At 43.4% G+C, this 25,567-nt stretch overlaps 5 protein-coding genes across 6 annotated transcripts; 4 read left to right on the forward strand and 1 right to left on the reverse strand.

Moving 5' to 3' along the window:
* Window positions 1–2,826: 2,826 nt before the first annotated feature.
* On the reverse strand, window positions 2,827–4,158 carry LOC108088389 (dynein regulatory complex protein 9). The gene has a single exon (XM_017186138.1). It carries the CDS (start codon window positions 4,156–4,158, stop codon window positions 2,827–2,829), a length of 1,332 nt encoding a protein of 443 aa, XP_017041627.1.
* Window positions 4,159–8,110: 3,952 nt separating this feature from the next.
* LOC108088550 (RNA polymerase II degradation factor 1) lies at window positions 8,111–12,109 on the forward strand. 2 transcript variants are annotated; one of them, XM_017186395.1, is made up of 4 exons: window positions 8,111–8,251; window positions 8,858–8,920; window positions 8,983–9,145; window positions 9,436–12,109. In XM_017186395.1, the coding sequence occupies exons 1-4, from the start codon at window positions 8,181–8,183 to the stop codon at window positions 11,818–11,820; spliced, it is 2,682 nt and encodes an 893-aa protein (XP_017041884.1). In that variant the 5' UTR covers window positions 8,111–8,180; the 3' UTR covers window positions 11,821–12,109. The 2 variants fall into 2 exon arrangements, with proteins under 2 accessions (XP_017041884.1, XP_017041885.1); XM_017186396.1 differs by having other exon boundaries at window positions 9,442–12,109.
* Window positions 12,110–20,719: 8,610 nt separating this feature from the next.
* LOC108088357 (putative gustatory receptor 98b) lies at window positions 20,720–22,124 on the forward strand. Its single transcript, XM_017186103.1, has 4 exons — window positions 20,720–21,593; window positions 21,653–21,729; window positions 21,786–21,953; window positions 22,008–22,124. Exons 1-4 carry the CDS (start codon window positions 20,720–20,722, stop codon window positions 22,122–22,124), a joined length of 1,236 nt encoding a protein of 411 aa, XP_017041592.1.
* Window positions 22,125–22,307: 183 nt separating this feature from the next.
* Window positions 22,308–23,699, forward strand: LOC108088355 (putative gustatory receptor 98d). Its single transcript, XM_017186102.1, has 4 exons — window positions 22,308–23,181; window positions 23,238–23,314; window positions 23,373–23,537; window positions 23,595–23,699. The coding sequence occupies exons 1-4, from the start codon at window positions 22,308–22,310 to the stop codon at window positions 23,697–23,699; spliced, it is 1,221 nt and encodes a 406-aa protein (XP_017041591.1).
* A 172-nt stretch (window positions 23,700–23,871) lies between these two features.
* On the forward strand, window positions 23,872–25,254 carry LOC108088354 (putative gustatory receptor 98d). The gene is made up of 4 exons (XM_017186101.1): window positions 23,872–24,745; window positions 24,794–24,870; window positions 24,927–25,094; window positions 25,150–25,254. Exons 1-4 carry the CDS (start codon window positions 23,872–23,874, stop codon window positions 25,252–25,254), a joined length of 1,224 nt encoding a protein of 407 aa, XP_017041590.1.
* Window positions 25,255–25,567: the final 313 nt, after the last annotated feature.

Here is a 25,567-nt window from a genome sequence, read left to right on the forward strand (position 1 = left end):
ATATCCTACTCGGGTTTCCACTTCAAAATACTCATAGAAGTGAAGGAGGGGACTTTTTTTTTACTGAACCCTTTCGACAGAGCATTAGAAAAATCTATAAAATCGCTGGGCCTGTCAGGACGCCACCCATACATGCCAATAAAATATTTTATCAAACGTACGTGCTGCTATTAGTCTCCACTCCCCCCTGCAACCCCCTTCAGAAACTCCCCCTTCAGGGGCACGCATATCAAATGACGGCGTTGATGTGTTGAAAGCCCAGACGGGAGTCGAGATCGGGTGAACGAATGTGCGGGTGGTCAACCCTTTTTTACGGCTGGCCAGCGGAGCTCTCCGGCACTCCAACACTTCGGCAGTCCGGCATTCCGGCTCCGGTTCTACTGATGGCTCTGCTCTCTGATTATGCGTCCGACGGCCATAAATTTATATTGAAAGACGTGCGCTGTTAATCAAATTAAAGTGTTTGATTAAATTTTAAACATAACTCTTACTCTCGTCAAGCTGCCGTGCTGCTTATGCTGCAGCAGTAAAAGCTGCAAAATGAATACATAAAAAATATGAATAAAAATTAATTTAAGCGCACGTGGCGTATGCGCAATATTCAATTTATGAATTATGCGCAAGATTATTAATTAAATTCTGTTGTTCTGCGGGGATGGGAAATGGCCGAAAGGTTAACCCATTTAAGCGGGTCTAAAGAGAATTTCAAAAACGTGTCGCAAAGTACGCAGATATTCGAAGACGATTTCAACTGAATTGCTGCCGCACTTTAAAGCGCTTAACGGGCCAACTGAAGTTAAATAACAATTTCACTGCTCATTAACCCTAATTTGTATGTAAATTTTTCGGGTGCCTCAGTTGGCCCTTTTTTCCCGGCCCACGGGGACTGCTGCAGTGTGGCGCTTTCCCTTTAAAGGCAAGGCGAACTCTACGCCATTTTGTATGTTTTAAGTAACGCACATGACACGGAAGTCGGGGAGTTGCTGAGGGAAATGGTCGACGGGGGAGGCAGTGGCCATTATGGCGCGCTCGCCGCTTTCTTCAAGTTGCAAATAGTGTGGGGCATGCAAAGTGCAGGAAGCGAGAATGAGTTGCTCGGAACGGGCCAGAACGAGCAAGAGCCGCGATGCCCAGAGATAGCCGGGAAAATGAAGCGAAAAAAGGCGTGGAAAGCAAGGAGGATTGTTTGCCATGCTGCCCCCATTCTCGTCCCCATTTTCTCGCCACGCAGCAGAGCCCCATCTTCCATTAATTCATCCGCCGCCATTCCAAACAATAGGCCTGCGAAGCTATGTTGGCTAGTGGCCACATTTGGTGGCTAGTGCCAAAAAAAAAGTATCATTTGACTCTCTTTCCAATTTCGTACTTTTCATCTATCTTTACTGCTGAGAAGTTTCATTTAAAAACACAAAAAATCGAGTTTTTAAATAGAAAAAGAAGAATACTTAAATCAGTTCAATTATTTTTAAATTCAAACATTGTGCTTCTCTGAAATATAAGTACCCATACTGAAAATCTTTTTTAATTCCTTTCTGGCAAGCTTTTGCGAAACATTTTTGGTAACCATTTTTTTCGCTCACCCAATTCGCATCCAAGTGGCAACTGGGTTTTTTTTCGCCGCAAATGGACTTTCGCCAGTCATTATCGGGATGTTATTGTTGCCCCATCGGTCTGCAACAATTGCGAGGAACCGCTCGGAGTGCATTAAAACAAAAGTGAGTGCATGTGCAGACTCTCGCCTCGCAAGGACACTCGCAAAACAGGACTGCGGCGAAACTCTCGACTGGCGGACCGGCAAAACTGGCAAACGGCAAACAAGAAATGACAGCGATGCAGCCTTGTGCTATGCAAATTCAATAAATTACGGCAACGACCATTAATTATATTTTAAATTGCAATGTCCACACTGGCGCACTCGAGGGAAAGTTTTGCTTTTGTTTGGCGCCCCTTGCGTCGACAGTGAAAAAGTTCCACTCATTCACCGGGCAAATTGTCGCAGTTTATCTCCTCCGCACGCATCGAAAACAAAATGCACGCCGCCTCTGCACGCCGCTGCTGCCACGCCCCCTTAGGCCGGCCGCCCGCCCGTTTGTGTTGCCGATGAATGTGGCACAACAAATAAACCACTTTTGGCCATTCCCTGGCATAAAAGATAAATAAATGCGGAGAAGAAGAGAGAGCAGTGAACAAAAATAAAAAACGGAAAAACAATGGAACTCCAGATGCAACTCCCGACTTCTGCCTTTTGAACGGGTCAGTACTGTGCAGTACGGTACTCCCCCTTCGTCCACTCCCGGACAGGTCCACTGGCCATTATTATCGCCCGGCGTAAACAGTTCTCGAGCCGGGCCTGTTGACTCTCTGGCAGCATGTCATTAAGGGCGACGTCAGTAGCCGACCGCTGACGTGTTAACTGCAGCGCGTCCAACTTTTAATTGGTTTTAAGTCACAAGTTAATTTCCATAAAGCAAGGGAAAGCGCTGAAAACCCCCAGCGACAAAAGTGCACAGAAAAAATAACTTTACAAAAGCGTATGCAGGAAAAATATAGAGAATTATATCTATATTTTATATCTTATCCATATCTTGTTTTTATTTTATAACATTTTTAATGCAATGTTTTCAAAAATTATAAACTCTATTAGCATTGTATATAGTATCGTACTTAAATTATATAAGAGTATTTAGAATTCTTCTTGCCACAAAACTTTTCAATTTTTTGGGATATTAGTAATTTAGTTTTTATGAAGTTTTTTAGTTAAATTTATAATAAAATAAAATATTTTCCAAATGATGATAAGTAAGTGAAGTACTTTTGTTAAGTGCACTACTTCTTTGGCTTGCCACGCTTGCCGCGTTTTGGTTTCTTCTTAAACGGTCCCAGACCGCGACGCACCATCGTACCGCGCCACCAAGCTTGCAACCTAACGGCGCACTGGATGCGGTGCATCTGGAGGTCCAGGAGCCGCTGCTCCTCCTCCTTTTGGGCGCGGTACTCCTGGACGTAGATCATCCGCTCCTCGTAAATTTCGCGGTGACGCTGCAGTAGTTTCTTTTGCTCAAGGATGCGCAGTTCCCAGGACTCGGCTTCCCGATCTACTCTCTTCATTTCGCTGACATAACGCTCCTGCCACTCCTTAATTTTTTGCTTCAGCTCCAGGATTTCCCGCTGGCGAAAGGATCGAAGCTCAGCACTTACTCGCTCCTCGCGCGCCAGCTTTTGTTTGATGTCCAAAATGTCCCTCAAGTAGGCCCGCTCTGCATTCTCACCCCAAATGGTTCCTTGGGCCAAGCGACCTTCCTCCCAGCGTTGCACCAAGCTGTACTCGAGGTCATTGACCCGCGACACACAGCGCAACTTGTACTTGGTGTCGGCAATCCGTTCCTCCAGATCCTGCAACTTCTCTTTGGTATTCCGCTTTTCGTTCTCCAGATCTTCTTTCAGTTTCTTTAGTTCGTCCTTGGACTCCTGCAGCTGCCTGGCAGCCTGTGACTCCTCGCTTTTGTTCCCAGCCAGGGCAGCAATGGCCTGCTTGAGGTTTTCCAGACCCTCATCCTCTTGGAAAACATTGTCATCTTTGATTTCTTGGGTTTTCATATCTTCATCTGGAAAATTATTCTCTTCAAATACACTTTGTTCTTCTTTAATTTGCAGATTCATTATTTTCAGAAAATCATTATCTTGCGTAATAATTTCTGGACCTTCAATCGGCTTATCTTGCTCTTCAGGAATATCCTCTTCCCTCTGTTGCTCCAAAGTTTTCAAGTCCTCATCCTTAGTGGTATTTTTCTCCGCTAAATCCGGATCATTCATGGCCACCTCGAAAATCGTTCGCAGGGCATCCATATCTCTTTCGAATTTCAGCGCATCGAGAACATCCTCGTCCAGCAGATCAGCATCGTTCTCGGGTTCGCCCAGGAGGGACTCCAAGCGGGGAAGGACCTTGCCGGTAATGAGGATTCGTTCGGGTTTCTCCTGTTCCCCCATCGACGAACTCCGTCGGCGGCGAAGGGAAGCGGGCAGCGAAAGCGGCTTTCTGGCATTCAAACGCTGTGAACGCTGCTGCAGGATCAGCTGATTCAATGTGTTTCGGTAAACGGTCAGCAGGAGGATGCGTCGCAGCTCCTGCAACTGCTCCAAAGTGGGTCCTTCCGACATTGCGACTAATGCCAAAATGTCTTACCCAGAGTCACTAAAAGCCAATCGCTGAAGGTCGCCCAGCAACTGTTGCTAGGATGTGGAGTTTATAAATGTTTGGCTTTCGGTATAAACTCGGATTTTCTGCTCATCCTCCTTCTTCCGATTTCGACTCCTTGCTCGTGACTCATGAACGCCTTTGGAAAAATGCTCGGGTTCAGGACCCAGCTTGCATATTTCATTGCTGTCATCGTCCTCGTGGCTTACGTGCGAATATGCCCAACCGACTGTGTCTCCCTTATTGCACAGAAATCGTTGAATTTATTTGCCATCCCCTTTCTCCAGCTCCAGCTCCTTTTCATTTTTGCTCCCATTCCCTTTCGCTGGGCATCCGTATCTGTATTTGTATCTGTGGCCGTGTATCCTTGGGGTTCATTCACTCCTTGGGCATGCAAGTATGCGTCTTCGCCCTCCGCGCCGGCTTATATGTTTAACCCAATAAATGCCGCGCTGATTGCAAGTTAAATTATTGGCGCGCGAGACTCCAGACCCGCATTACAATTAAATTATCGCATTAACCGCAAAACCTGCACGGCGTTTGCACTCCGACTCCATTCTCGGCCATTTTCCCAGCATGCCCGCAGCGACAGGGCTGAAAAATACAATAAGTACATGGACCTCTTTCTTGACTTGCAAGAAACTGTTGGGCTTATTGGCTACCCTCGGAATTTGTTCTATAATTATCATAAAATAATTATTTATAATATATTTTTTAAATTTTTTTTTTTAATTCATAAATAAATTATGAAGAAATCTGGGTGATCTGATGAGATTATACGAAGAATACAGACTGATGTAATGGACAAAATAAATATAGAGAATTTATTTCGGACTTTTAAGCCCCTCTCTAATATTTATATAATGAATTCCAATCAAGTTAAAACGCCTAATAAAACCCTTTGCACAGTGGGTAAAATAAAAGGCCAAATAGCCCTGATCTTTAGCGAGGGTAATAGAGTGCTTTAAAGGCAAACCGCCCAAAGTGGTCAATGCACCGGGCGGCAGTGTCTGCGACCGAGGACCCAGTGAGAAATGGCTGGGCGGACATTAATTTAATGCCCGCCGATGTCTCACGCACACACACACGCGCAGCACGATAGCCATAGGGAAAGAGACAGCGAGGCGGCGGCAGAAAGAGACAGAGAGACGGAGGAGGGGGAGGGGGAGGGGAGGCAAGGGCACACATGGGGAGCATTTCGCACTTGGCGGGGGCTCCTGCTTTCAGCTGCCATTATTTTTAATAGACTCGAAAGAAAAAGTTTTCAGTTTTCTACTTCATTGACTGCAAATCGGCAAAAGAAGCTCTCGGGTCGCGATATTCCCCCAACCCAGAATTTGCCGACCGTTAAGGATGCCAGCCAAAATTAAGTGCCTCAAAAAGTGCGCTGTGCAGCGCCTGATAAGCACCACACACACACACACTCACACACATTCACAGTCTGGCAAACTGCAACGTTAAGTCAAACACATAAATCGCCGCCGCTCGCCGCAAGGAAATTTTCCAGCAAAAAAATGTTCAATTTCCATTTAGGTTCTCCCCTACCGCACTTTTCAATGCAAATATTCGATTATGACAAACTTTCCACGGATGTTCTTGAGCGTACTCAGCCAAAACCCAATCGAGGATATTGCTTGGGTGCCAGGACATGCCAAGTTGTGCTGCTAATAATAACTTCAAGGCCTTGTCACAAATTGCTCTGCCCAAATAATAAATATGTAAATATTGAAAAGACAGGACTTCAAGTTCATCAGGCTTTCGGCTATGTTGCAGTTGTCTAAAATTTACACAAATTCTCTATTTCAAAGACCATAACTTTTCTTATTTTTAAATGGCATAGCAATTTTTTTTTCATTGATTATACATAAATAAATAATTTAATTAAATTTTATAAAAATCGGACGACTATATTATTTAGCTGTCCGAAAAGCCGCAACAAAAACTGAAGCATGTTCAACATAATACCTTCACATTTTCGTTCAAAAATGCACGTTTACTATTTTTAGCCAACGCTTATAGAATTTCTCGAATTTCCGTAACTGAACTGGTTGCGACAAGAAATTGTCCGTGGTCCTGGTCGCCTGGCAACAAGTTCGTTTTAACCCTCACTCATAGGTCAGGATGGCCGATCTTTTGGGGTTTGACCAATGCCAACAATAAATATAATGTAACACCAAATAAAATATTTATTTAGTTAGTTGAGGGTATCTTTAGTTTGAAATATCTTTAGTTGGGAGTATCTTTAATGTTACAAAATGTTAGCTAAAGAAGTAAGCCCCTTGAAAACAGAGCCCCTGAACCATTCACACATGCTCTCTGCACACTGACCCATCAACATTCTGTGCCCTGAAACGAGGAACCGCGGAGATAACCTGCCGCACTTATGACAGTCTGCCCCTCCTCCGGCCGTTTGTTATCCCCTCACATGTAAATAACCAAAAATTTTATATTGCGGCCCGCAACCACGACACCGTGACAACGGTGGCATATACTATACATGTGGCACACGGAGAAGCCGCGCCAGGAAGAGCGAAGCGAAGCCAATGCCAAATCCAGCGCCAGGAGCAAGTCAAGCAGGACACGGAGTTGCTGCGGCTTCGGTGGCAGGAACAGGATCAGGAGCACGGGAGTGGTCACTACTGGCGCTGGGAACGCTGATGATGGCAGCCTCGACTGGCAGGACAGCCAGGACATGCAGCACACACAGGACATACAGGACATACAGGATACCGTTGCTGTCCGTGTGGTGAGCGTATGAATATGTCAGCGTGTGCGAGAGGGTCCTCTGCTGTTGTCTGCGGCCGGGGGAGTGATAGACGCCACTGCCATTAATTCACATTCAGGTGCCGCACGGCTGGCCGCGCACAAGGGTTAGGGTCTGCACTGAAACAAAAACTTTTCAAATGAAAAATAAGTATTTACTTCCTACAAACAGTAACTTACACAACTCGTGCACTTGAACGAGAAAACCATTGTTACCAATTTTAATTTTTAATAAATTTATAATATTCAAGAATTGTTTCTTCTTTAAATTAAATATAAATGAACTAAGCTCCAAACAATATTTTTTTAAGCCGTGATATAAGAAGCACGTTTAGTATAACATAATTTTTTTTAATTTTTGTGTGCATACCCACGTTTGAGTTACAAATATATAGATGGTATTTATATTTAAAAGAACATTTTCAATTATTATCTTTATTACGTTTTACACAAAACCCTTACATCTTACCCACATTTTCCCTCAGTGCACGACGGGGTGTGCGAGTGTGCGACAACAACATGTGTTTACACTCATCAGAACAGGAATGGAAGAAGCTGGGCCCACTCGTGCAGGCAAATCCCGTGCAATGCATTATAAATGGTTCGACCGTTCGGAGGGTTCGGTGGGTCCGGTGACCCCAGACGACTCTCCACGTTTTTTTCGGCCCGACGACGAAGCCAAGCCAAGAACGGAAAACTGAACGGAGTTCGGAAAGAAGTGACCTACTTGCAGGGCGTGTAATTAGTGTACCACAGGCCGGACAAGAAAAACAACAAGAACAACAACGATAGAGGAATGTAAAATTCATGGGGCGAAAAATCGAAAGTTAGTTGCCTCTCCTCAATGCGTGGCACGTTGGGAAAGCCAACGACGAGTCGTGCCGAGGATTCAACGAGTCGACGAGGGAAATCGATAAGGAGCCAAATGTCCCTGGCCAATGCCAAGCAACCACCAAAATAAATACGCAAAGGAACCACCAAGAAACCGAGCAGCCATGACAACGCGACTCAACAAACAAATGCCAATCACCCATACGAACACGAATTTAATGCGGCTATTCGAATAAAGTTGCCTTAAAATAGAACACACTGTCGCATTAATATCCCCCCTCGGCAAGCAAACTGTGTCAATAGCGGGTAGTATTGCATATGGCCAGTTCAGCCAGAACCGTCAAGTGGTGCAGTTCGAAGTGGAACGGAAGGATATTTCCCCGTTAAAGCCATGTTCCCCCAAGCGGAGTTGGAGAACTACAAGCTGCAGGTGGAGCTCCTGCAGGAGAAGCTGCAGCGCAGGTAAGCTCGTAATAAGATTACCCAAACTAATATTAAATTATTACAAGAAAGTTTCTCCTTGGTTAAAGGTTGTAATACCTTTAAACTCATGGCAATGCCACAAACAAATTATTATTTTGTAATAAAGTCTCTAAACAACGTTCTACTTTTATTGCTAAATTGCCAACATAAAACTAATGAAGTTAAATATTCAGTAAGCTCTTTAATAATTCATTCATTATACAACGGTGTATATTTACACAGCACAAAGTTGTTAAAATTTTAGAAGATAAACCAATAAACAATCAAAACAATAATTAATTTAGCAGCCATATTATTAAAAGCTTTTGTTGCTGTTTAAGCACATTTTTAACCTTATTTTGATACAGTAAAAACAAGTATAACATAAACATTAAATACACGCATATGCATTTATGCTTTGAAAGCTTTCTGTGATGCTCTTTTGCGAATCATTGAAAATGTCCTGCAGCGAGCAGTAAATCGCGCAAAGGCCATGGCCATTGATTTGTGTTCGTCAGCTTTTCCTTGATCTTTCCATGTGCATATGCAGCAGCTTACCAATCATATTTATGCTCTTTGACCCTCTCCTCGATTTTCTTTGCGCAGCGAGGATAACCGCCAGCAGCTGGAGCACAAGTTGGATAAAGTCCTGCAGAAGCGCAGCGAGCTGTAAGTAGCTTTTGTCATTTTCCCTCATTGGCCACAAAAGATGAACGGTATTTGTGCTGCAGGGACAAGTCGGTGCGCCACAAGAGCCGCCAAAAGTACCAGGAATTCCTCGAGGAGCAAGCCAAACGCAACGAGCGCAACAAGAAGTTGGTGAAAATGCTGGAAAAAATCGACGAGCAAACCGCTGCCTTGTCGCAAAGAAGCGAGCGTCTTAAAATGATGAAGGTAAGTTCACCGGTTGCCCAAGGCAAATGTTAAGGCAATCACACTTTAAAAATATTGGAGTATATATTTCTGAGAAACTTTAAATATAAATAACTCAGAGAAGTCGATAAAGGACCTTGTTTTTTAAGAGCATAAAATTACTTCAATATGCTCGTACTTTCTTTAAAAAAAAGTTTTATAGTTCCAAGCGGCTCGCTCCCTTGTCGCTCTTTCACTTATTATGTTGATTTTTTCCCGAGTGAGTCACCCTTAAACCACTTTTACCACATTTCTCTTCCATCTGCTGACAGCTGCAGTACCAAATGTACTTTGCGAATTTGGTGCAGAATCAAACGCTGCGATGCATCCAGCAGACGACGGCGACGACGACGAGTGCAGTGCCGCCGAGCGGCGGCGGAGTGATTCCGGTGCTGGTGCAACCGCAGCCGCAGGTGACGGTGACCAATCCGCAGCCGATGACGCCGCAGAACTGGACCTTTGCCATGGCCACGCCCACGCAGGCGGGGATGCTGTTGACGCCCCAGTTTGCCACGGCAGCAGGTTCTGCAGCAGGTGCAGCCTCCAATCCCAATCTGAATCCCAATCCTGTTTACTATCCCGAGCTCTTTGGAGGCACTGCAACTCCCCTCGGCACCTCGAACCTCTTCGATTTGCGCGCCACTCTGCGCGCTCTTGATAATGAGAATGCCGATTTACCGGAGCGCATGCATCCCCATTTGACAGGTGATTATCAGGCGGAGCTGGGTAGTAGGATTCCCCCAGCAGCAGCAGCACCAGGAGTGGGAACAGCAGGTCCTGCGACACCCACGTCGACGATATCCAGCCAGGAGAAGGGTGCGCGGCAACTGAGCAGCACTTCCTCGACACTGGCCACATCCTCGTTGACGTTTGATAAATTGCCAAAGACGTCGTCGCCTTCGCTGACGTTAACTGAGCTGCCGCCCGCAGGATCAGGAGCAGGGGAACGAGAAGTGGGAACAACTTCTGGCCAGGATGTGGGCGGGCAACCGCAAAGGGAGGCAGCCACCGACGACCTGGATGCCTGGACAAATTCACGCGTGACTAAAGTCGAGTATGAAAAATCACCAACTGTCGTTGGCCATAATGAGCCAAACTGGGGACATCAGCCCATGGAGCAGCAGATACGCCAGCAGCAACATCAAGAGCTACAGCAGCAGCAACACCAACAGCAGCAGCAGCAGCAGCAACACCAACAGCGGCAGCAGCAACATCAGAAGCCGCACGACTTTGAAGCGTACTTTGGCGAGCTGAAAATCGATGAGTCCTGGCAGGAAGACAAACGCCCCGTAAACGTGCGTTCCAGCGATTCTGGATCGGCGGTGAGTGGCAAAGTTGGCATCAGCAACGATTTGCTGGACGAAGTCAAAGCCAGCCGGGCGGCCCTCGAACGAGCAGCGGCTGCGGTTGATGAGCAGCTGGCAAGGGGTAATCAATTGTCGCCACCGAGCAGCCAGTTGAAGGAGGGGGAACGAGAACCAGGAGGTGGAACAGGAAGCCAACCCAAAACCGGTGTGTCGATTGAGAATATTGAAAATGCCATTTACGGCGAACGTTTGACAGGCGGAGGAGCAACAGCGACAGCCGGCGAAACGGGCAAACCAACGCAGGGATTTTTCGAAAATTTGCTAACCGATGAACTCCAGGAGGTGGAGCCACAACACCAACAGCAAATGCAACAGCAGGTGGAACCTGGAACGGAGGTCTCCAGTTACGGGCAATATGATGCCAGCAGTTACGGCGATGCCAGCGAGCCCATCTATGCCAGCATCGATTCCGCGAGCCAATTGCCGGCGAATGGAAAAGCGGAGCCGCTTTACAGCGAAATCGGAAATCCCACAGACTATCAGCAACAGCAGTATGCAACAGCGGATCCGGGGGCGAATGGCGATGCACCTGCCGCAGTTGCCGGCGATGTGGCTGGCGCCGCTTCTCTGGGAGATGCCAGCGGTGGCGAGGTCCTGCCGCAGGAGTACTCCAATATTGATTACGGCAACTACGAGGCCGGTCAGTATGCGGATGGCTATGATCCCAACGCCTATCCTGGCTACATATACGATGAGGCGACCGGTCAGTACATTGCCGATCCGAATGCCGCTCAATATGCGCCGGATGGCAGTTACGCCGGTCAGGATTACGATGCCGGTGCTGCGCAGAGTTACGACTACAGTGCCTACGAGCAACAGCAGCAGCAGCAACAGCAACCGGATCAGCAAACGGAGGAGTTATCGGGACAGGAACCGCTGGTGCAGCAGCAGCAGCAGCAGCAGGAAGCGTATCCAGTGGGTGAAACGGAGACACCGGAAGTGGAGGCGAGCCCAGCAGCTGCTCCACCGGAACCTCCGGCGGCAGCCAGTAAGCCCCTGCTCAAACCCACATCGATACTTTCGACGACAGACAAACAAGCGGCGCCTAATGATGCGCAGCAGCAGCAGCTGAAGAAGAAGAAACGCGTTAATTTCGTTGACAGCAGCGAAACGGATGATAGCTCAAGCGCGAAACCGACCCCGGCCGCAAATCCAGTAACCGCCTCAAACCCCTCTCCCTCAGTCGCCGCCGCTTCAGCATCCTTGAACGCCCCCAGCATGGCCACGCCTCCTGTGGGCGGGAGCGAGAGTGATTTCGATTTTTCAACCGGCAGCGAGGCAAAGAATTAGAACAACGCCGAGCTCGGGCTCTAATTTGTTGCCATTTGGGTTAACCAACCCAGCCACCCAGTGGCCCGAATTCAAAGTGAACGACCGCTTCGATTTATTGCCAATGGCGAAAAAATTGAGAAAAAATCCGGAAAGCGGAGAGGAAAACGGATGGAAAAGAGAGCAATAGGTAAGAAGTTTTCCGGGTAAAAGGGCGAACCTCAAACCACAGACGAAAGTTGCTGCCCGAGTTGTCGACAAACCAATAACACTCTGCTAATTCAATATTTTTAGTTGCAAGTCAAATAAAACGAATAAATTAAAATAAAATAAATAAAGCCGACTTTATATGCCTTAATAATGATGAACACATTACAGGAAATGCATTTACGTAACACACAATTTATTTCAAATAGTTAATTTTTTGTTATAAACATATTATATTATCAAGTTAAAACTTAATGCTTCAGACAAAATAATAAATAGGGCAATGAAATTAATATTTTATAAATCAATTATAAAAGGAAAAACCAATGCTTTTGTCACATTTAAATTTATATTTGTCATTCCCGTTAACCATTCGCTTTCAGCCTTGACACACTTTCTCTGTTAACTGTGCGTATACGCAATTTACCATATTAATGCTTTAACGCCGACACACACACGCGCACAAACACACATAAATGCGAATGGCCTGGGAAATATTTCATTAACGACATCGGTAATAAGATCAGCAGCTGTTGCTGCCAGGCCGCAATTTATCAAAAGTGCAATTGTCTTCGCCATGGACCTCCAAATTACCTTTCGCCGGCTGTATTTGCTGGCCAACACTCCTCGCCGGCATCGCTGCCAATGACACTAATTATGTGCGGCCAGGCGGTTAAAGCCACGTCCAGCAAATATGCTGATTCCCGATATGAGGAGCATGCCGCTCATCCGATCATCTGCTGACTCGCTGACTCGCTGGCCGGCCTGCCAGCCTGCCAGCCTGCCAGCCTGCCAGCCTGCTTACTTGGCCAACAATTGCCAACTTAATTGAAATCATGGCAGCAGAAGCACAATGCTCCCCCTATATACACATTATTCCATAAGCATATACATATACATACAGGTGTAGGAGGGATCCGGCCCACTTGCACAATGCACTTTTGCAGTTTTAATTTGATTCGCAGTTAAGGCAGTGAAAGCGTTTATATTTTCATTTTCGACTAGCGGTTCCAACTGTTGCTGACATTTTCCATCAGCTCGAGTGGCGAAGGCCATTTTTCTTTTGTTTTCCGAATTCCATGGTCATCAATGCGATCATCATACTCAGTGGCCAGCATTTTTTATGCAACTAACGAACGCCAGAAACGTTTTTCTCTCATTTTTAAAATGATTTTCACGAAGTTTTTTAATTACACTTCAAGTCACCTTTTTTCTCGATTCCCCCCTCGGCTTAATTTAAATTAATTTCAGCAGTGAACGGACAAGAGTGAAAATGTAATTAATACATATAATTGGCCTGTCGCAATGTCAACGGTCGAGCACGTCAAACAGTTAAATCAAATGTCAATCAATTTTTGTGGTTAAGTCATTAAATATTTATAAAACCATTGGGAGCACGCCGCACTACACGCAACTGTCCCTTTGCATATTTTTCGCATCTGAGGCCAATTGCTGGTTAATTGATGCAGCGTCAAGCAAATAGACTAACCTTCCTTCTGCCATTCAACCAATTTTTGTTTCACTTTTTAATGAGTTGAACATTTGAAGCCGTACAAGCGAGAAAAGTAAACCGAAACGAAATGAAGCAAGAAATTCAAGCGGGGAAAGGGAAAAACATAGGGTGAAGTGGAACTTTTTCAACAGAAATTCGCAATTAAATGTTACACACAAACCTCAAAGGCAAATGGCAATATAAAATGTAATGGGCCACATTTAAATACCCCCAGTCGGTGAAGAATTCAGACAAATTTCCAACGTTGTGTCACTTCAAATGAAATATTTGCATTGACCCAAACTTTTTCCATCGGGCGCAAAAAAGGGTTTTAAATTCCTGCTAATGACGACGCTGAAAAACCAAAGCAAAAAACCCAATTTCCTATTAAGCACCTAATTGCGAGCTCAATTTACAGCGAATGAAATATCTGCAATAAAGATGCTTTTGAAATTAAAGACAAGCTGCTGAAGTGCGAAGGTAAATATGTTGAAAATTTGTTGCCAAAAGGGTCGGTGAGAGGTTTTATCGCCACCCCACGACGTAAAGCTTATAAAGCGTTTTGTCAAAGAAAACATTATATAAATACCGATTGCACGACGTGTGTGTCCTTGTCAGCGCAATTCAAAAATAAATTGCAAAGCAAATCAAATCGACACGTCGCAGGTAGAAGGATAAAGGATTATAGCTGCTTCGCCCTCAGTCTGCATAATTGAGTGGCGCTTATTTATGCACCCCCGGCAACCGGAGAGCGCAAACAACGGGGGACCTCGTCCCCAATCAATGCACCCTCAGGATCCCCAGGATCCGCAGGACCCCCGACAACATCCCATATTTTCTCCACATTCAATGTGGGCCCCGCAACGAAGGAAAAATATAATCAGTGCTGAAATTCAATTTCGAAATAAAACGCAAACGCAAATCGAGGAGCAGAGTTTCCAATGCCATCGAACATATGGCGGGTTAGGGTTCCTTCGGTTTGGTTGTGCATCGTGTGTGTGTGTGAGTGTGTGTTTGTGTGTGCACATCCAGTGGAGCAGAAACAAACAAGGTGGAACACCAAGAGCCACCATACGTGGCGTATGATTGACGGTTATGCAAATGACATTTTCGGGGTAAAGGCAAGACGTTCCCTGATAATATTTATAGAGCAGTTTACGGTATGAATAAAGAAGTTGGCTTTGTGGGCACACAAATGATGGATTGAACCTGTCGGAAATTAATTCCGAGTTGCGGTAACTTGAACGGCAGTCGAAAGTTTTCAACGATGCCATTTCCCACATCACAAACAGCATTTTGCATAACTACATTTTTTCTTTGAAAGGCAGATTCTGTTAATGCAGATCTACGATAACAGTTTTTTTTTCAGAACAATATTGCGCCTCTTGAATACCCCTTTAAATAGACTAACTTTTAATGGCTGTCTGTTGCTTTTGAAACCTTTTTATAAACTCAAAACTCCAGTGCTGATTGGGTACAAAATTCAGGACTGACGATATGATATCCCTTTGTCTGGTCTTCCACTAACAAGCCTTTATTTTGGTTGGGTTGGGTTCGTTGCCAAAACGCAAACATTGGCCAAGGCGGATAGTTTTCAGTTGCCCGATCCGAAACGTCGGGCGCTGCACTGACATTAACGCTAATTGAAAACATGAAAGGCGATACACCAGCCAAAGTCCCCGGGAGCCCGCCATCCGTGATGATTAGTGCACGTGCAATGCTTTCAGCCCGACTGTCTGTCGAAGCCTGTGGATGTGGATGTGGAGTTTCCCATGCCGCCTGTCACCCTTCGAACTCCAAACACCCAACTCCCAGCTGCCAACCCAACCCAACCAACTCTCACCTGCGTCCGTCTGGATCCGCCAGCGTTTTCCAGTTCCTGTTCAATTTCGTGCTATTTTCATGGTGAAAAGATAACAAAAGTTTGCCTCACTTTGCCGCGCTGGCAACATAAGAGTTTTCCCCACGTTTTTCCGCCATTTTATTATTGTTTAAATATTTACACTGAAAAGAGGCGGCGGCATGGGTGCGATTCCTGCTGTCTTGCCTCGTCTCGTTGTCCTTGTCATTTTCGTTGTCCTTGTAGGTGCAGCCGTATGGGCGACAAGTTCCTCGAGAGCTGTTCTTCGGGGGGCACAAACTTTTCCAGCCACTTTTACTTGCGGCCCAAGCTGGAGTCTGGCATTGTCAGAGAGTCATCTTCTCGACTTTTGGCTCACAAAGCTGGCGTTGCCTGTGATATACATAAAGTCACTAGAAAAAATTCTTACCCAAATCAGTGGGTTTTTAAACTTGTGAAAAATAAAAAAAATAATTAAGCCTGCAAGCTCCTCAATTCAAGAACTTTTTCACAAAATAACTTATAATAGGTATAAAACTCAACTTGGTAAATAGGTTTGTGTGTGGTAGATAAATTTATGAGACATTTTCCTCTGTGCAACCAAATTCCCAAGTGTTTCTGGATCCTTTCAACAGGCCATGACAGACGATGCCTTCGATTTGGCCCCATTTTAAACGGGATGTCTCCCCGAAAGTTACGCCACACTCAGGCGATTAGTCGATTCGAGTTTTTGGGGCAGGCGGAATTCGCTGATGATGTGCATGCCTCCGAAGATGTGGAATATATCCCGATGTCGGATGCTAATGCCGCTGCTCACAGTCACACTTACACTGGCACAATCGCAATCGCACTTATTCAAATGATAGGGGAATGTTTTCGCATAAACATCACGTCGGTCACGTTTCACGTTTGTCCGTTACAGCAACATTTATAGCTACAGTTGGAGTTCTGAGCTCCACTCGGCGATGCTCTCTTTTTTCTATATTGTTCGACTGCAAATGTTGGGCAACAGTCAGCCAGACACGTATGACAGTTTTACTACGATGGCAAACAATGCTAATAATCATCATAATGCTTTTGAAGTGGCGCAAATATTTGCCAAGCCCATAAACATAAATCAGCAGGGTGGTTGAGTGAATGTGGGCCGGGTTTAAAATGTCGGCACGAAGCCATAACCTATACCTCGTATATATATGGCAGGAAATTGATGGGGAGAAAGAGGGGGTGGGGTAGTAGCTACCATGTACAATTTGCAATCAGGCAAAACTAATTTGCCCAATAAGCCGCAGGCGAAGAGGTCAAAAAGGTAGCCGGGTAGCCGTTTTGCCGGGTAGCGAAGCCGACAGTTGCAGCCGACTTGAAAGTCGAGCTTCCAAATTGCACAGATAATGGAGCAAAATCAACTTGAGCCGATATTGACAATTCGGTGCCACAAACACAGAACTTTCTCAGCTGCCCCGACCAATTGAGAGATTCCCAAATGACAGTGGAATTGATTTTCATCGATATGGTCGCAGCCATGTGCTTCTGCATTTCATATTCATATGCGAACGTGCTCCTGGCACTCGATTGAGAGAGTCCTTGTCCCTGGCAATGGCAGCCAACCGCAATGTAATTGATGTGGATGTCGATGTGGCTGTGGATATGGATATGGCTATGGATTTGGGTGCCTTCTACTACTCAGGCGACCCAGTCCTCCACTTCTTCATGTTGTTATTCATTAAAATCCCAGCCGAGTGCCTTTGTCTCTCACGAAGGTCTCGAGTGTTGGGTCCCCCGATCCGGGGCTAATCTGCATTGTCTGGCTGGCAACATGCAAGACACTCCGGAAACTCGATTGCACGGATACTCAGATACTTGGATACTCGGATACCCTGAAACCCAGCTACACGTGTCGCTTTGTCCTGTCTCCTTCAACCGCAACTTAAAGTTCTTCTAGAGATGATACATGAGGATACATGTTCGTGAGACTAGTGAATTCGTTTGGAGTATTTCCATAACACAGAGAAAAAAAATAAGTCTTTATACCTTAAAAAATCCCTTGGGAACAAACATTTTCATAGGAAATATCTTCATATACATATTTCTAACAAAATGACTGTAATATAATAAAATAACGATTAAATCATTTTATAACACCATAATGAATTTTTAATGAAAACCAATAAAAACATTTAAAAGAAAACCATTTCTGCAGCAATATCTTGACTTTAAGTTGCCTGGAACTTCTATATTTCTATGTGTAAGGATCTCACATCCCAATAACATGCTTATCCCTGTATCTAAAGGCTCTGGTGGAATTTTCACTTTTATTGTTTAAGCTTTCAGCACAGATTGTGCGCGTATTATTGAAATCCCTTTTGTGGGCCCCAGGCAGGCGACACACGCCACCTTGGAGTCCCTGCTCCGAACTCCCTACTTCAGTGGACTCCTCTCCCAAGCTCGCATTGTTTCGTTTGGATGGCTGGCTTAGGTGATGCCATTACCCAGCTCCGAATGTCGGTGCTCCGTCTCCTGATTTGCACGAAACAAAAGCCTCGCTGCGAATGGCAAAGTTATTTGAAAGCATTGATTACATATTGATAGCAGAGGAGAGACTTTCAGTGCCAAGTCAACTAAAACCGCCAACCACAAGCCGAGAATAAAGGAAGAGAAGCTCCCTTTCGAGGCACCAGCAAACGCTGCCTTATCCCCAACAATTGATACTTCCTTAAATTTGTTTCGCATCCTGGCAAGCGATTTCCCCCAGATAACGAAATACTTATTGCGCAACGGAAGCTTATCACGTGGTTCAGTAGGTATTAAGTTGCAGTTAAATATTAATTAGGAGGACTTCATCAAGTTGCGAAGCAATTCAATATAAATTGCTCGTCTTAAATTAAGCTGCAGAAAATGTATTGTCTTCTAATAATAACAATTTTGTTAGTAATTTGTGTCTACAAGTACATATATTTAAGCTTCTGGTTTATGTTGCACTTTTGTTTCACCTTCTAACGTACCTTTTATGATTAAGTAAGGAATCTCCTTTTTGGCTTTATATCTCTAAGGATACGAGCTAAAAGTGCATTAAAGCTGACTCCATAACAACGGTAAGTGATCCGCTTTACGGATTGAACAGAGCGGGGTCCTTGTAAGTCACGAAAAGGTAAGGGGTGAAGTAGTTGGTGAGCTCCCCGGTCTGAATGCATGTGGCTGGCAGCGCAATTTAATGCGCCATGGCCACGGATATCCGTTTAATGGCCATGAATACATAAATAATAAATAATAAAATTGTATTTGTTTATTGCTCGCAGACACTCGCACACAGCCAACGTGCAACTTACACATTGCCTTTATGTGGATTTATTTACCTTTGCGAATAAAATATATCAATATATATCCTCTTTTTTATTTTTTTGTTTTTTTCAAAAGTTAAATGCAATTTAAACAATATACAATATATTTATAATAAGAATGATAAAATGCTGGGGGAAAAAAGCGGTTTATATACGGACTATCTGTGCGCCAATGCCAGAGATTGGCTATTAAGGCCATGTAAATCGGCGGTCTGTGTGAGTATGGACGAGCACTTCCGTTTTCCTGTGGCTTGTTAAAAATTATTTAATTTTATTGTATTTCAATTGTTTGTTGCGGCAGGGAGGAAACAATAATCCAAAGTCATTGTTACCTCGCTGCACTGCATAATAAATGAGAGCCCTGCCCCTCCCCAGCCCCAAAACCTTTCAAGGACCCCATACCAAACCCACTTCATCGCCTCATCCTCGCTCAGTGCCAATGCTAATGCATGCAATTTGCCGCTCTCGAAGCTGAAAGTCCGATACCAATGGCAATTTGGTCTTTTTCCGGACAGATAGGGGGATTTGTTTTTCCCGGAAAAATCAAAATATTAGAAACGCCACAGAAGTATCAAACGATTTTTGCTTGCAATATATTTTTTTCTATCTAACTTATTGGGCACAAATTTCGATAAATATCTGTCACCAGAAAGCTGCTTTTAATTTGTTATTTAAAATTTAAAAACGAAATTTGCTGTGCAAAATCATTCAGCCTGATTCTTCTGCCTAAAATATAAGCTTTAATAATTTCACGACTGTTTTTATAATTATTATTTGATTTAGCAAACCGACATCACTGTTGCAAAGTGGGGCAGGATCAGGATATGTTGCTATGGCAAATTAAAAATGCCATTGGCACGGCGTCCAGCATGCAAATGCATGTCCATGTCATAGAGTTACACAAAGTGCTTAATCAAGCTTAAAAGAAAAGGACTCGAAAGAGAAACATACATGGCCAAAGTAACAAAAACCAAAAAAAAAAAAAAAATTGAAGAAGGAGGGAAGCCGAACCGAGCGATGGGCGATGAAGGATCAGGATGTGGATGTGGAGTAGGTGCAGCGCACTCATTGACTGTGCAAAGTGAAGTGAAGTAGTTTAAAATTAAAAAGGACACTTAATCCCGTCAATGTCTTGCCGTCGCGTCGACTACCCCTCGTCCCCATCCGAATCCTGGGGTATGCATGTGCATGTGAATGTGGATCCCCGGATCCCGGGGATCCTGGGGAAATTCCTGCACGGGATTAGCAGGCGGTCGGGGATTGAACGGGATCGGGTGGTTGGATGGTTGGGTGGTTGGGGTGATGGGTGGTTAGGGTGTTACGAGGGTGTTTTCGTTTGATTTAGCTTGTGCCGAAGCAGCAGCTTGCGAAGGGGAAGTGGGTGGGCTGGCTGGTGACGTTGGATGTTTGCCCACTTTGGCTCACAAGAAGTGCAATTATGTGCACAAAATGGAAAATGAAGCAAGAAAGTGGAGCAATTGAAAGCGACAGATGGGGAGATGGCGATGTGTGGATGCACATGCAGTCGTCAAAAGACAATGCTGATTGCTGGCCAAGACAAAAACAATTTAACCCACATTTGCATGGAACGGAAAATGGAAATTACCAGCGTTATGACGTGGAAATTGGCCAGGCAACGAGATAGAAATCTTCCAGGGGAGCACAGGACCCACTAACAGCAATCTCTCCCAATGGCTCATAACCCATCATATCTGGCTAATTAGTGAAATGTGCTTGCCTTGGTATATTGAATAATTAGGTAAGCGAAGAGCCAGTGGACGGGTAAGGTACACATGTTGTATAAATCCAGTTGGAAACATAAAATTTCTGATAATTTCGGTAATTGTTGCACATTTTCTATTATTAAATTTGCAATTTAATACTACTATGAACTATATTACTATAAACTAAAAATTTTTTAAACTTATTAAAAAAAGCTTTGGAAAGGGTATACTTTTAGTCCATTACTTTTCAATTTTGATATATGATATACTAGCAGTCGGCTGGGTTAACCCTTAATTAGTAGGTTCTTAGAACTCGGCTAAAATGGTGGCTAAAAAGAGTCGCTTGCTGACAGCAGCTTTTCCGTATCTCCAAATCTTTTCCATATTTGCATTAACACCACCACCCCAAAGTTTTGGTAAAACCTCGTACAATCGATTGAGATGGTACTTAATGGCAGGATACTTCTGCTATGCAGCTGCGATGCTTGCATTAGTGTTTACCGTGACCTACATAAATATAATGGCTATAAACGAGGAAGTTTTGGACTACAATGTGGCAGATTTTACCAGAGTTATGGGAAGCTTTCAAAAAGGCTTGATTTCAGTCACGGCCTTGGCCAACCAAATAAATATGCTTTTTAACTATCATCGAATTGGCCGAATTTACGAAGATGTTGCAGATCTGGAGAAGGATATAGAGAAGGCCTCGCAGTGTTACGGTGGACAATATCAACGATATAGCTTCCGTTTCCGGTTGCTAATTACTGTCGGAGTGTGGCTAGTTCTGATGGTGTTTTTAATGCCTCGCTTTACCTACTCGGCCATGGGTCACTACGTCAGCTGGCCCAATAAAATTATCACCGAGTTCGTAATAGTAATGCTGCAGCTTAAGGCCATGGAGTATTGCGTATTCGTCCTTCTGATCCACGAGTTGATCCTGCACCTGCGCCGCACTCTTCTTCAATTGCAGGAAGAATTGGAGGACTGCAACCAGAAGGATATGCTCCAAGCTCTCTGTGTGGCCCTGAAACGCAATCAATTGCTTCTGGGCCGCGTTTGGAAACTTCAGGGGGAGATGTGCAGCTATTTTACCCTACCCATGATGATACTATTCGTCTACAATGGTCTGACCATTCTGCACGTGGTCAACTGGGCTTACATCAACACATTCCTTCAAAACGATTGCTGTCGTTATGGTGGGTATAAATAAGTAAAGTATGGAAATATACTTATTAGAAATCAAATAATTTTTCAGACCGATTTGGCACTGTCCTTTTGCTGATATTAAACATTCTGTTTGTCTGCCTTTTGAGTCAGCGATGCATAAATTCAGTGAGTTACTTTTTCTCTAAAATGCTTACCATTATATTGTTTATGTATTTAACCAGTACAATAGCTTTCCGCGCATCCTGCATCAGATTCGTTGTTTGTCTTCATCTTCGGATTTTCCCTTACTAACCAGGGGACTTCGGGAATACTCTTTGCAGTTGCAACACCTGAAACTACTTTTCACATGCGGCGCATTCTTTGACATTAATTTAAAATGCTTTGGAGGGGTAATACTGCATTTATTACTCATAAATTAACTGCTGATTAATATGTTTTTGCAGATGCTAGTTACCATAATGGGATATATCATAATTCTACTGCAATTTAAAGTCCAGGGAATAGCAGAGACAAATTATAAGTCGGCCCGAAATATAAGTGTATCACAAATTCAAAATTGAGCACTTTTGTTTTGCTGCTTAAAGAAAAAAAAATGTAAACGTGAAATACAAGCTAAAACAACCTTTTAGTAACACATTGCTAATTACATGCTGATTATCTTATCTATCCAATTAAATAAAAGGTTCTCAACGCTAGGATACTTATTTTCTCAGCGTTTAGTGCATTTTTACACCTTGTCGGAAATGGAAGTTAATCGAAGTCGTCTGCTGACCTCGGCTCGTCCATACCTTCAAGTTCTTTCCGTGTTTGGGTTGACACCACCTCCCTTAATTTTCGACCGGACCTTAAGTTCTAAACTAAAGTGTTACCTAATAACTGGATATGCCTGTTTTTCATTCGTCATTATTCTGATAGTCATTTATGAGTGCTATGCCAACATTGGCGCCCTTCAGTTGCACATTAAACAGTTTCACGCGGAGGATTTTAGCAAAGTAATGGGCAAAATCCAGAAGATTCTCGTTGTAGTCATGGCTATGGGAAACCAACTGAATATGCTCCTCAACTTTCGCCGACTTAAAATCATATACGAGGACATTGCGGATCTGGAACTGGATATAGAAGAAGTTTCGGCAGGTTTTACTGAAAAGCGAAAGTGGTTGAGCTTCCGTTATCGTTTGGCCATCTGCATAGGATTATGGATGGTGCTCCTGGTCGACCTTGCACCACGTTTAATAGTGGTGGGATTGGCACCCTTTCTTACCAGTACAAATAGGTTCTTAACCGAGATCATCCTGTTGATGCTTCAACTCAAGTCCCTGGAATATTGCATATTTGTTTTTTTGATCTACGAAATGATTCTTCGAGTTCGTCATATCCTTTTGCAGATTCTTTCTGAAGTTAAGGCTTGCAACTGCAATACTAGGATTCAAGAGTTGTGTGTCACTTTGAAGCAGAATCAGCTGCTTGTAGGTCGGATATGGAAATTAGTAGGTGAGATTGGCATATATTTCACCCTGTCCATGACGCTTCTGTTTCTCTACAACGGACTGACCATCTTGCACTTCGTCAACTGGTCCATCATAAAATCTATCAATCCCAAAGATTGCTGTCAATACGGTAAGTCTCTTTAAAAATGAATTTTTAATGTGTAACCACGTTTATATATCGTTAAGGGCGAATTGGAGCCAGTCTTTTACTTTCGACAAATATTTTTCTCGCCTGCTTTTATAGTGAACGCTGCGTTAGAGCGGTGAGTCTGTATAATCTATTGACAAATCTGTAAATCATTTATTTTTATGTACCTTTAGTACAACAGCATCAATCACATTCTTCAGGAAATTGGATGCTTGTCTGCATCTCAAGAATTTTCAATCCTTAAAATGGGTCTGAGGGAATACTGCTTGCAAATGGAACACTTAAAACTTATTTTCACATGCGAACTATTCGACATCAATCTCAAATGTTTTGGAGGAGTAAGAGAAGCCATATACGTATCTCTTATAACCTAATACTAAATTACTCTGTTTAAGATGGTGGTCACCATATTCGGATACATGATTATCTTGGTGCAATTCAAGATTCAGGTCTTTGCTGACTTAAAATATAGCCAAAATCTTAGCGAAATTATAGAATAATATTTGAAGTTTTATGAAATGGTAGTATTTTAATTAAATTACTCTCTTTGCAATAGTACTTTCAAATTATCCTTCTGATCATCTTATCAAAACAATTATTGCAAAGTGGTTGCTTAGTCATTTAAAAGCAAGTTTATTGAAATGTTCAGTAGCTTTTAACACCTCGCAGAGCATGGAAGTCAAACACAGTCGACTGCTGAACACAGCCCGTCCTTATATGCAGATTTTTTCCGCATTCGGGATCACTCCTCCGCCTGTATTTTTCACTAGAACATTGCACAAGCGGCGCAGAGGCATCTTAATTGCAGGATACGGTTGCTTTTCATTTGCAATCCTTTTGATGGTTATCTACGAGTGCTACGCGAATATTGTGGCCTTGCTAAAGGAAGTTCATGACTTCCACACGGAAGATTTTACTAAAGTCATGGGAAGTACGCAAAAGGTTCTCGTAGTTGCCATGGCTATTTGCAATCAATTCAACATGCTGCTGAACTTTCGCCGGTTGAAATTAATTTATACGGAAATTGCGGATCTGGAACATGAAACAAATAATGCATCAAGGGATTTTTGTGGACAAAGACACTGGCTAAGCTTCAGATTCCGATTGGCTTTGTCAGTGGGTCTCTGGGTGGTGTTTATAGTGGGCGGCATTCCACGATTTTCCCTTGTGGGTCTTGGACCCTATCTCCACTGGATTAATAAGGTGTTCACCGAGATCGTCCTCGTAATGATACAACTCAAAGGAACCGAGTATTGCGTGTTTGTGTTGGTGATTTATGAGCTTGTTCTTCGAATGAGTCACATCCTTCAGCAAATCCAGGCTGAATTTGAGAATTGCAATTGCAGAGGCAGAATTCAAGAGCTGTGTGTCGCTCTGAAAAGGAACCAACTGGTGGTGGCAAGGATTTGGAATCTTGTGGGTGAGATTGGCACATATTTCACACTGTCCATGATGCTTCTGTCTCTCTACAACGGACTTACCATCTTGCACGTGGTCAACTGGGCTCTCATAAAAACCGTCGATCCGAACGATTGCTGTCAATATAGTAAGTTATTCTGTAAAATGGGCAATAACCTTCTTTTTTTTATTCTAGTGCGATTGGGATTTACTATTTTACTAGCGATGAATATTCTTTTCGCCTGCTTCTACAGTGAATTATGCATTAAAGCAGTAAGTTTTATGAAATATATGTGATACAAACAGATCATATTAATTATTCCTTATAGTACAATAGCATACCTCGCATTCTCAACCAAATTAATTGTTTGCCAGCAGCTGAAGATTTTTCAGCGCTAAAAATGGGCCTACGGGAATACTCCTTACAAATGCAGCACCTAAAACTTCTCTTCACTTGCTCTGGATTCTTCGACATAAATCTCAAATACTTTGGAGGGGTAAAAACAAATATATAATTTATTACAACATTTTACCATTAAACTTTGTTTTTAGATGGTGATCACCGTATTCGGCTACATTATAATTGTCGTACAATTTAAGATTCAAACGTTTGCCCAATTAAAATACAAGCAAAATATAAACATTAGTGAAACTTAAGAAAGCTGACTTAATTTGAATAATATTTTAAAATCGCTTCTCAGTTTTTAAAAAAGAATTGTTTTCTTTATAAAGTTACTAATTGTTAAAGCGACACCTAGCGACAAAACAATAAACAATCAAGGGAAGTCACTTACATGTAATATACTTTATGTAAAATCCCCACCTCACAGTCGTGGCTTCAATATTAGTTCACTGTTTGTTATTCTTGCTAAAATAAAAAAGAATTATAAAAAACTTTGTTTTGAATATGTTTACGTATTTATTTTTTTTGTAAGACAGCAACCACTCTGTTGTCAAATCGATATTAGCC

This window comes from Drosophila ficusphila, unplaced genomic scaffold, assembly GCF_018152265.1.
Source record: "Drosophila ficusphila isolate 14025-0441.05 unplaced genomic scaffold, ASM1815226v1 contig_791, whole genome shotgun sequence".
NCBI lineage: Eukaryota > Metazoa > Arthropoda > Insecta > Diptera > Drosophilidae > Drosophila > Drosophila ficusphila.

Excerpts from the sequence above, each read along its gene's own strand:
- LOC108088357 (XM_017186103.1), top strand. The coding sequence starts at position 20,720 with ATGGTGGCTAAAAAGAGTCGCTTGCTGACAGCAGCTTTTCCGTATCTC. Across the intron at positions 21,594-21,652 it reads AAACGATTGCTGTCGTTATG|ACCGATTTGGCACTGTCCTT; the intron begins GTGGGTATAAAT and ends ATAATTTTTCAG. Across the intron at positions 21,730-21,785 it reads GTCAGCGATGCATAAATTCA|TACAATAGCTTTCCGCGCAT; the intron begins GTGAGTTACTTT and ends GTATTTAACCAG.
- LOC108088389 (XM_017186138.1), bottom strand. The coding sequence starts at position 4,158 with ATGTCGGAAGGACCCACTTTGGAGCAGTTGCAGGAGCTGCGACGCATC.
- LOC108088355 (XM_017186102.1), top strand. The coding sequence starts at position 22,308 with ATGGAAGTTAATCGAAGTCGTCTGCTGACCTCGGCTCGTCCATACCTT. Across the intron at positions 23,182-23,237 it reads CAAAGATTGCTGTCAATACG|GGCGAATTGGAGCCAGTCTT; the intron begins GTAAGTCTCTTT and ends TATATCGTTAAG. Across the intron at positions 23,538-23,594 it reads ATCTCAAATGTTTTGGAGGA|ATGGTGGTCACCATATTCGG; the intron begins GTAAGAGAAGCC and ends ACTCTGTTTAAG.
- LOC108088550 (XM_017186395.1), top strand. The coding sequence starts at position 8,181 with ATGTTCCCCCAAGCGGAGTTGGAGAACTACAAGCTGCAGGTGGAGCTC. Across the intron at positions 8,252-8,857 it reads CAGGAGAAGCTGCAGCGCAG|CGAGGATAACCGCCAGCAGC; the intron begins GTAAGCTCGTAA and ends TTCTTTGCGCAG. Across the intron at positions 9,146-9,435 it reads AGCGTCTTAAAATGATGAAG|CTGCAGTACCAAATGTACTT; the intron begins GTAAGTTCACCG and ends ATCTGCTGACAG.
- LOC108088354 (XM_017186101.1), top strand. The coding sequence starts at position 23,872 with ATGGAAGTCAAACACAGTCGACTGCTGAACACAGCCCGTCCTTATATG. Across the intron at positions 24,746-24,793 it reads GAACGATTGCTGTCAATATA|TGCGATTGGGATTTACTATT; the intron begins GTAAGTTATTCT and ends TTTTTATTCTAG. Across the intron at positions 25,095-25,149 it reads ATCTCAAATACTTTGGAGGG|ATGGTGATCACCGTATTCGG; the intron begins GTAAAAACAAAT and ends CTTTGTTTTTAG.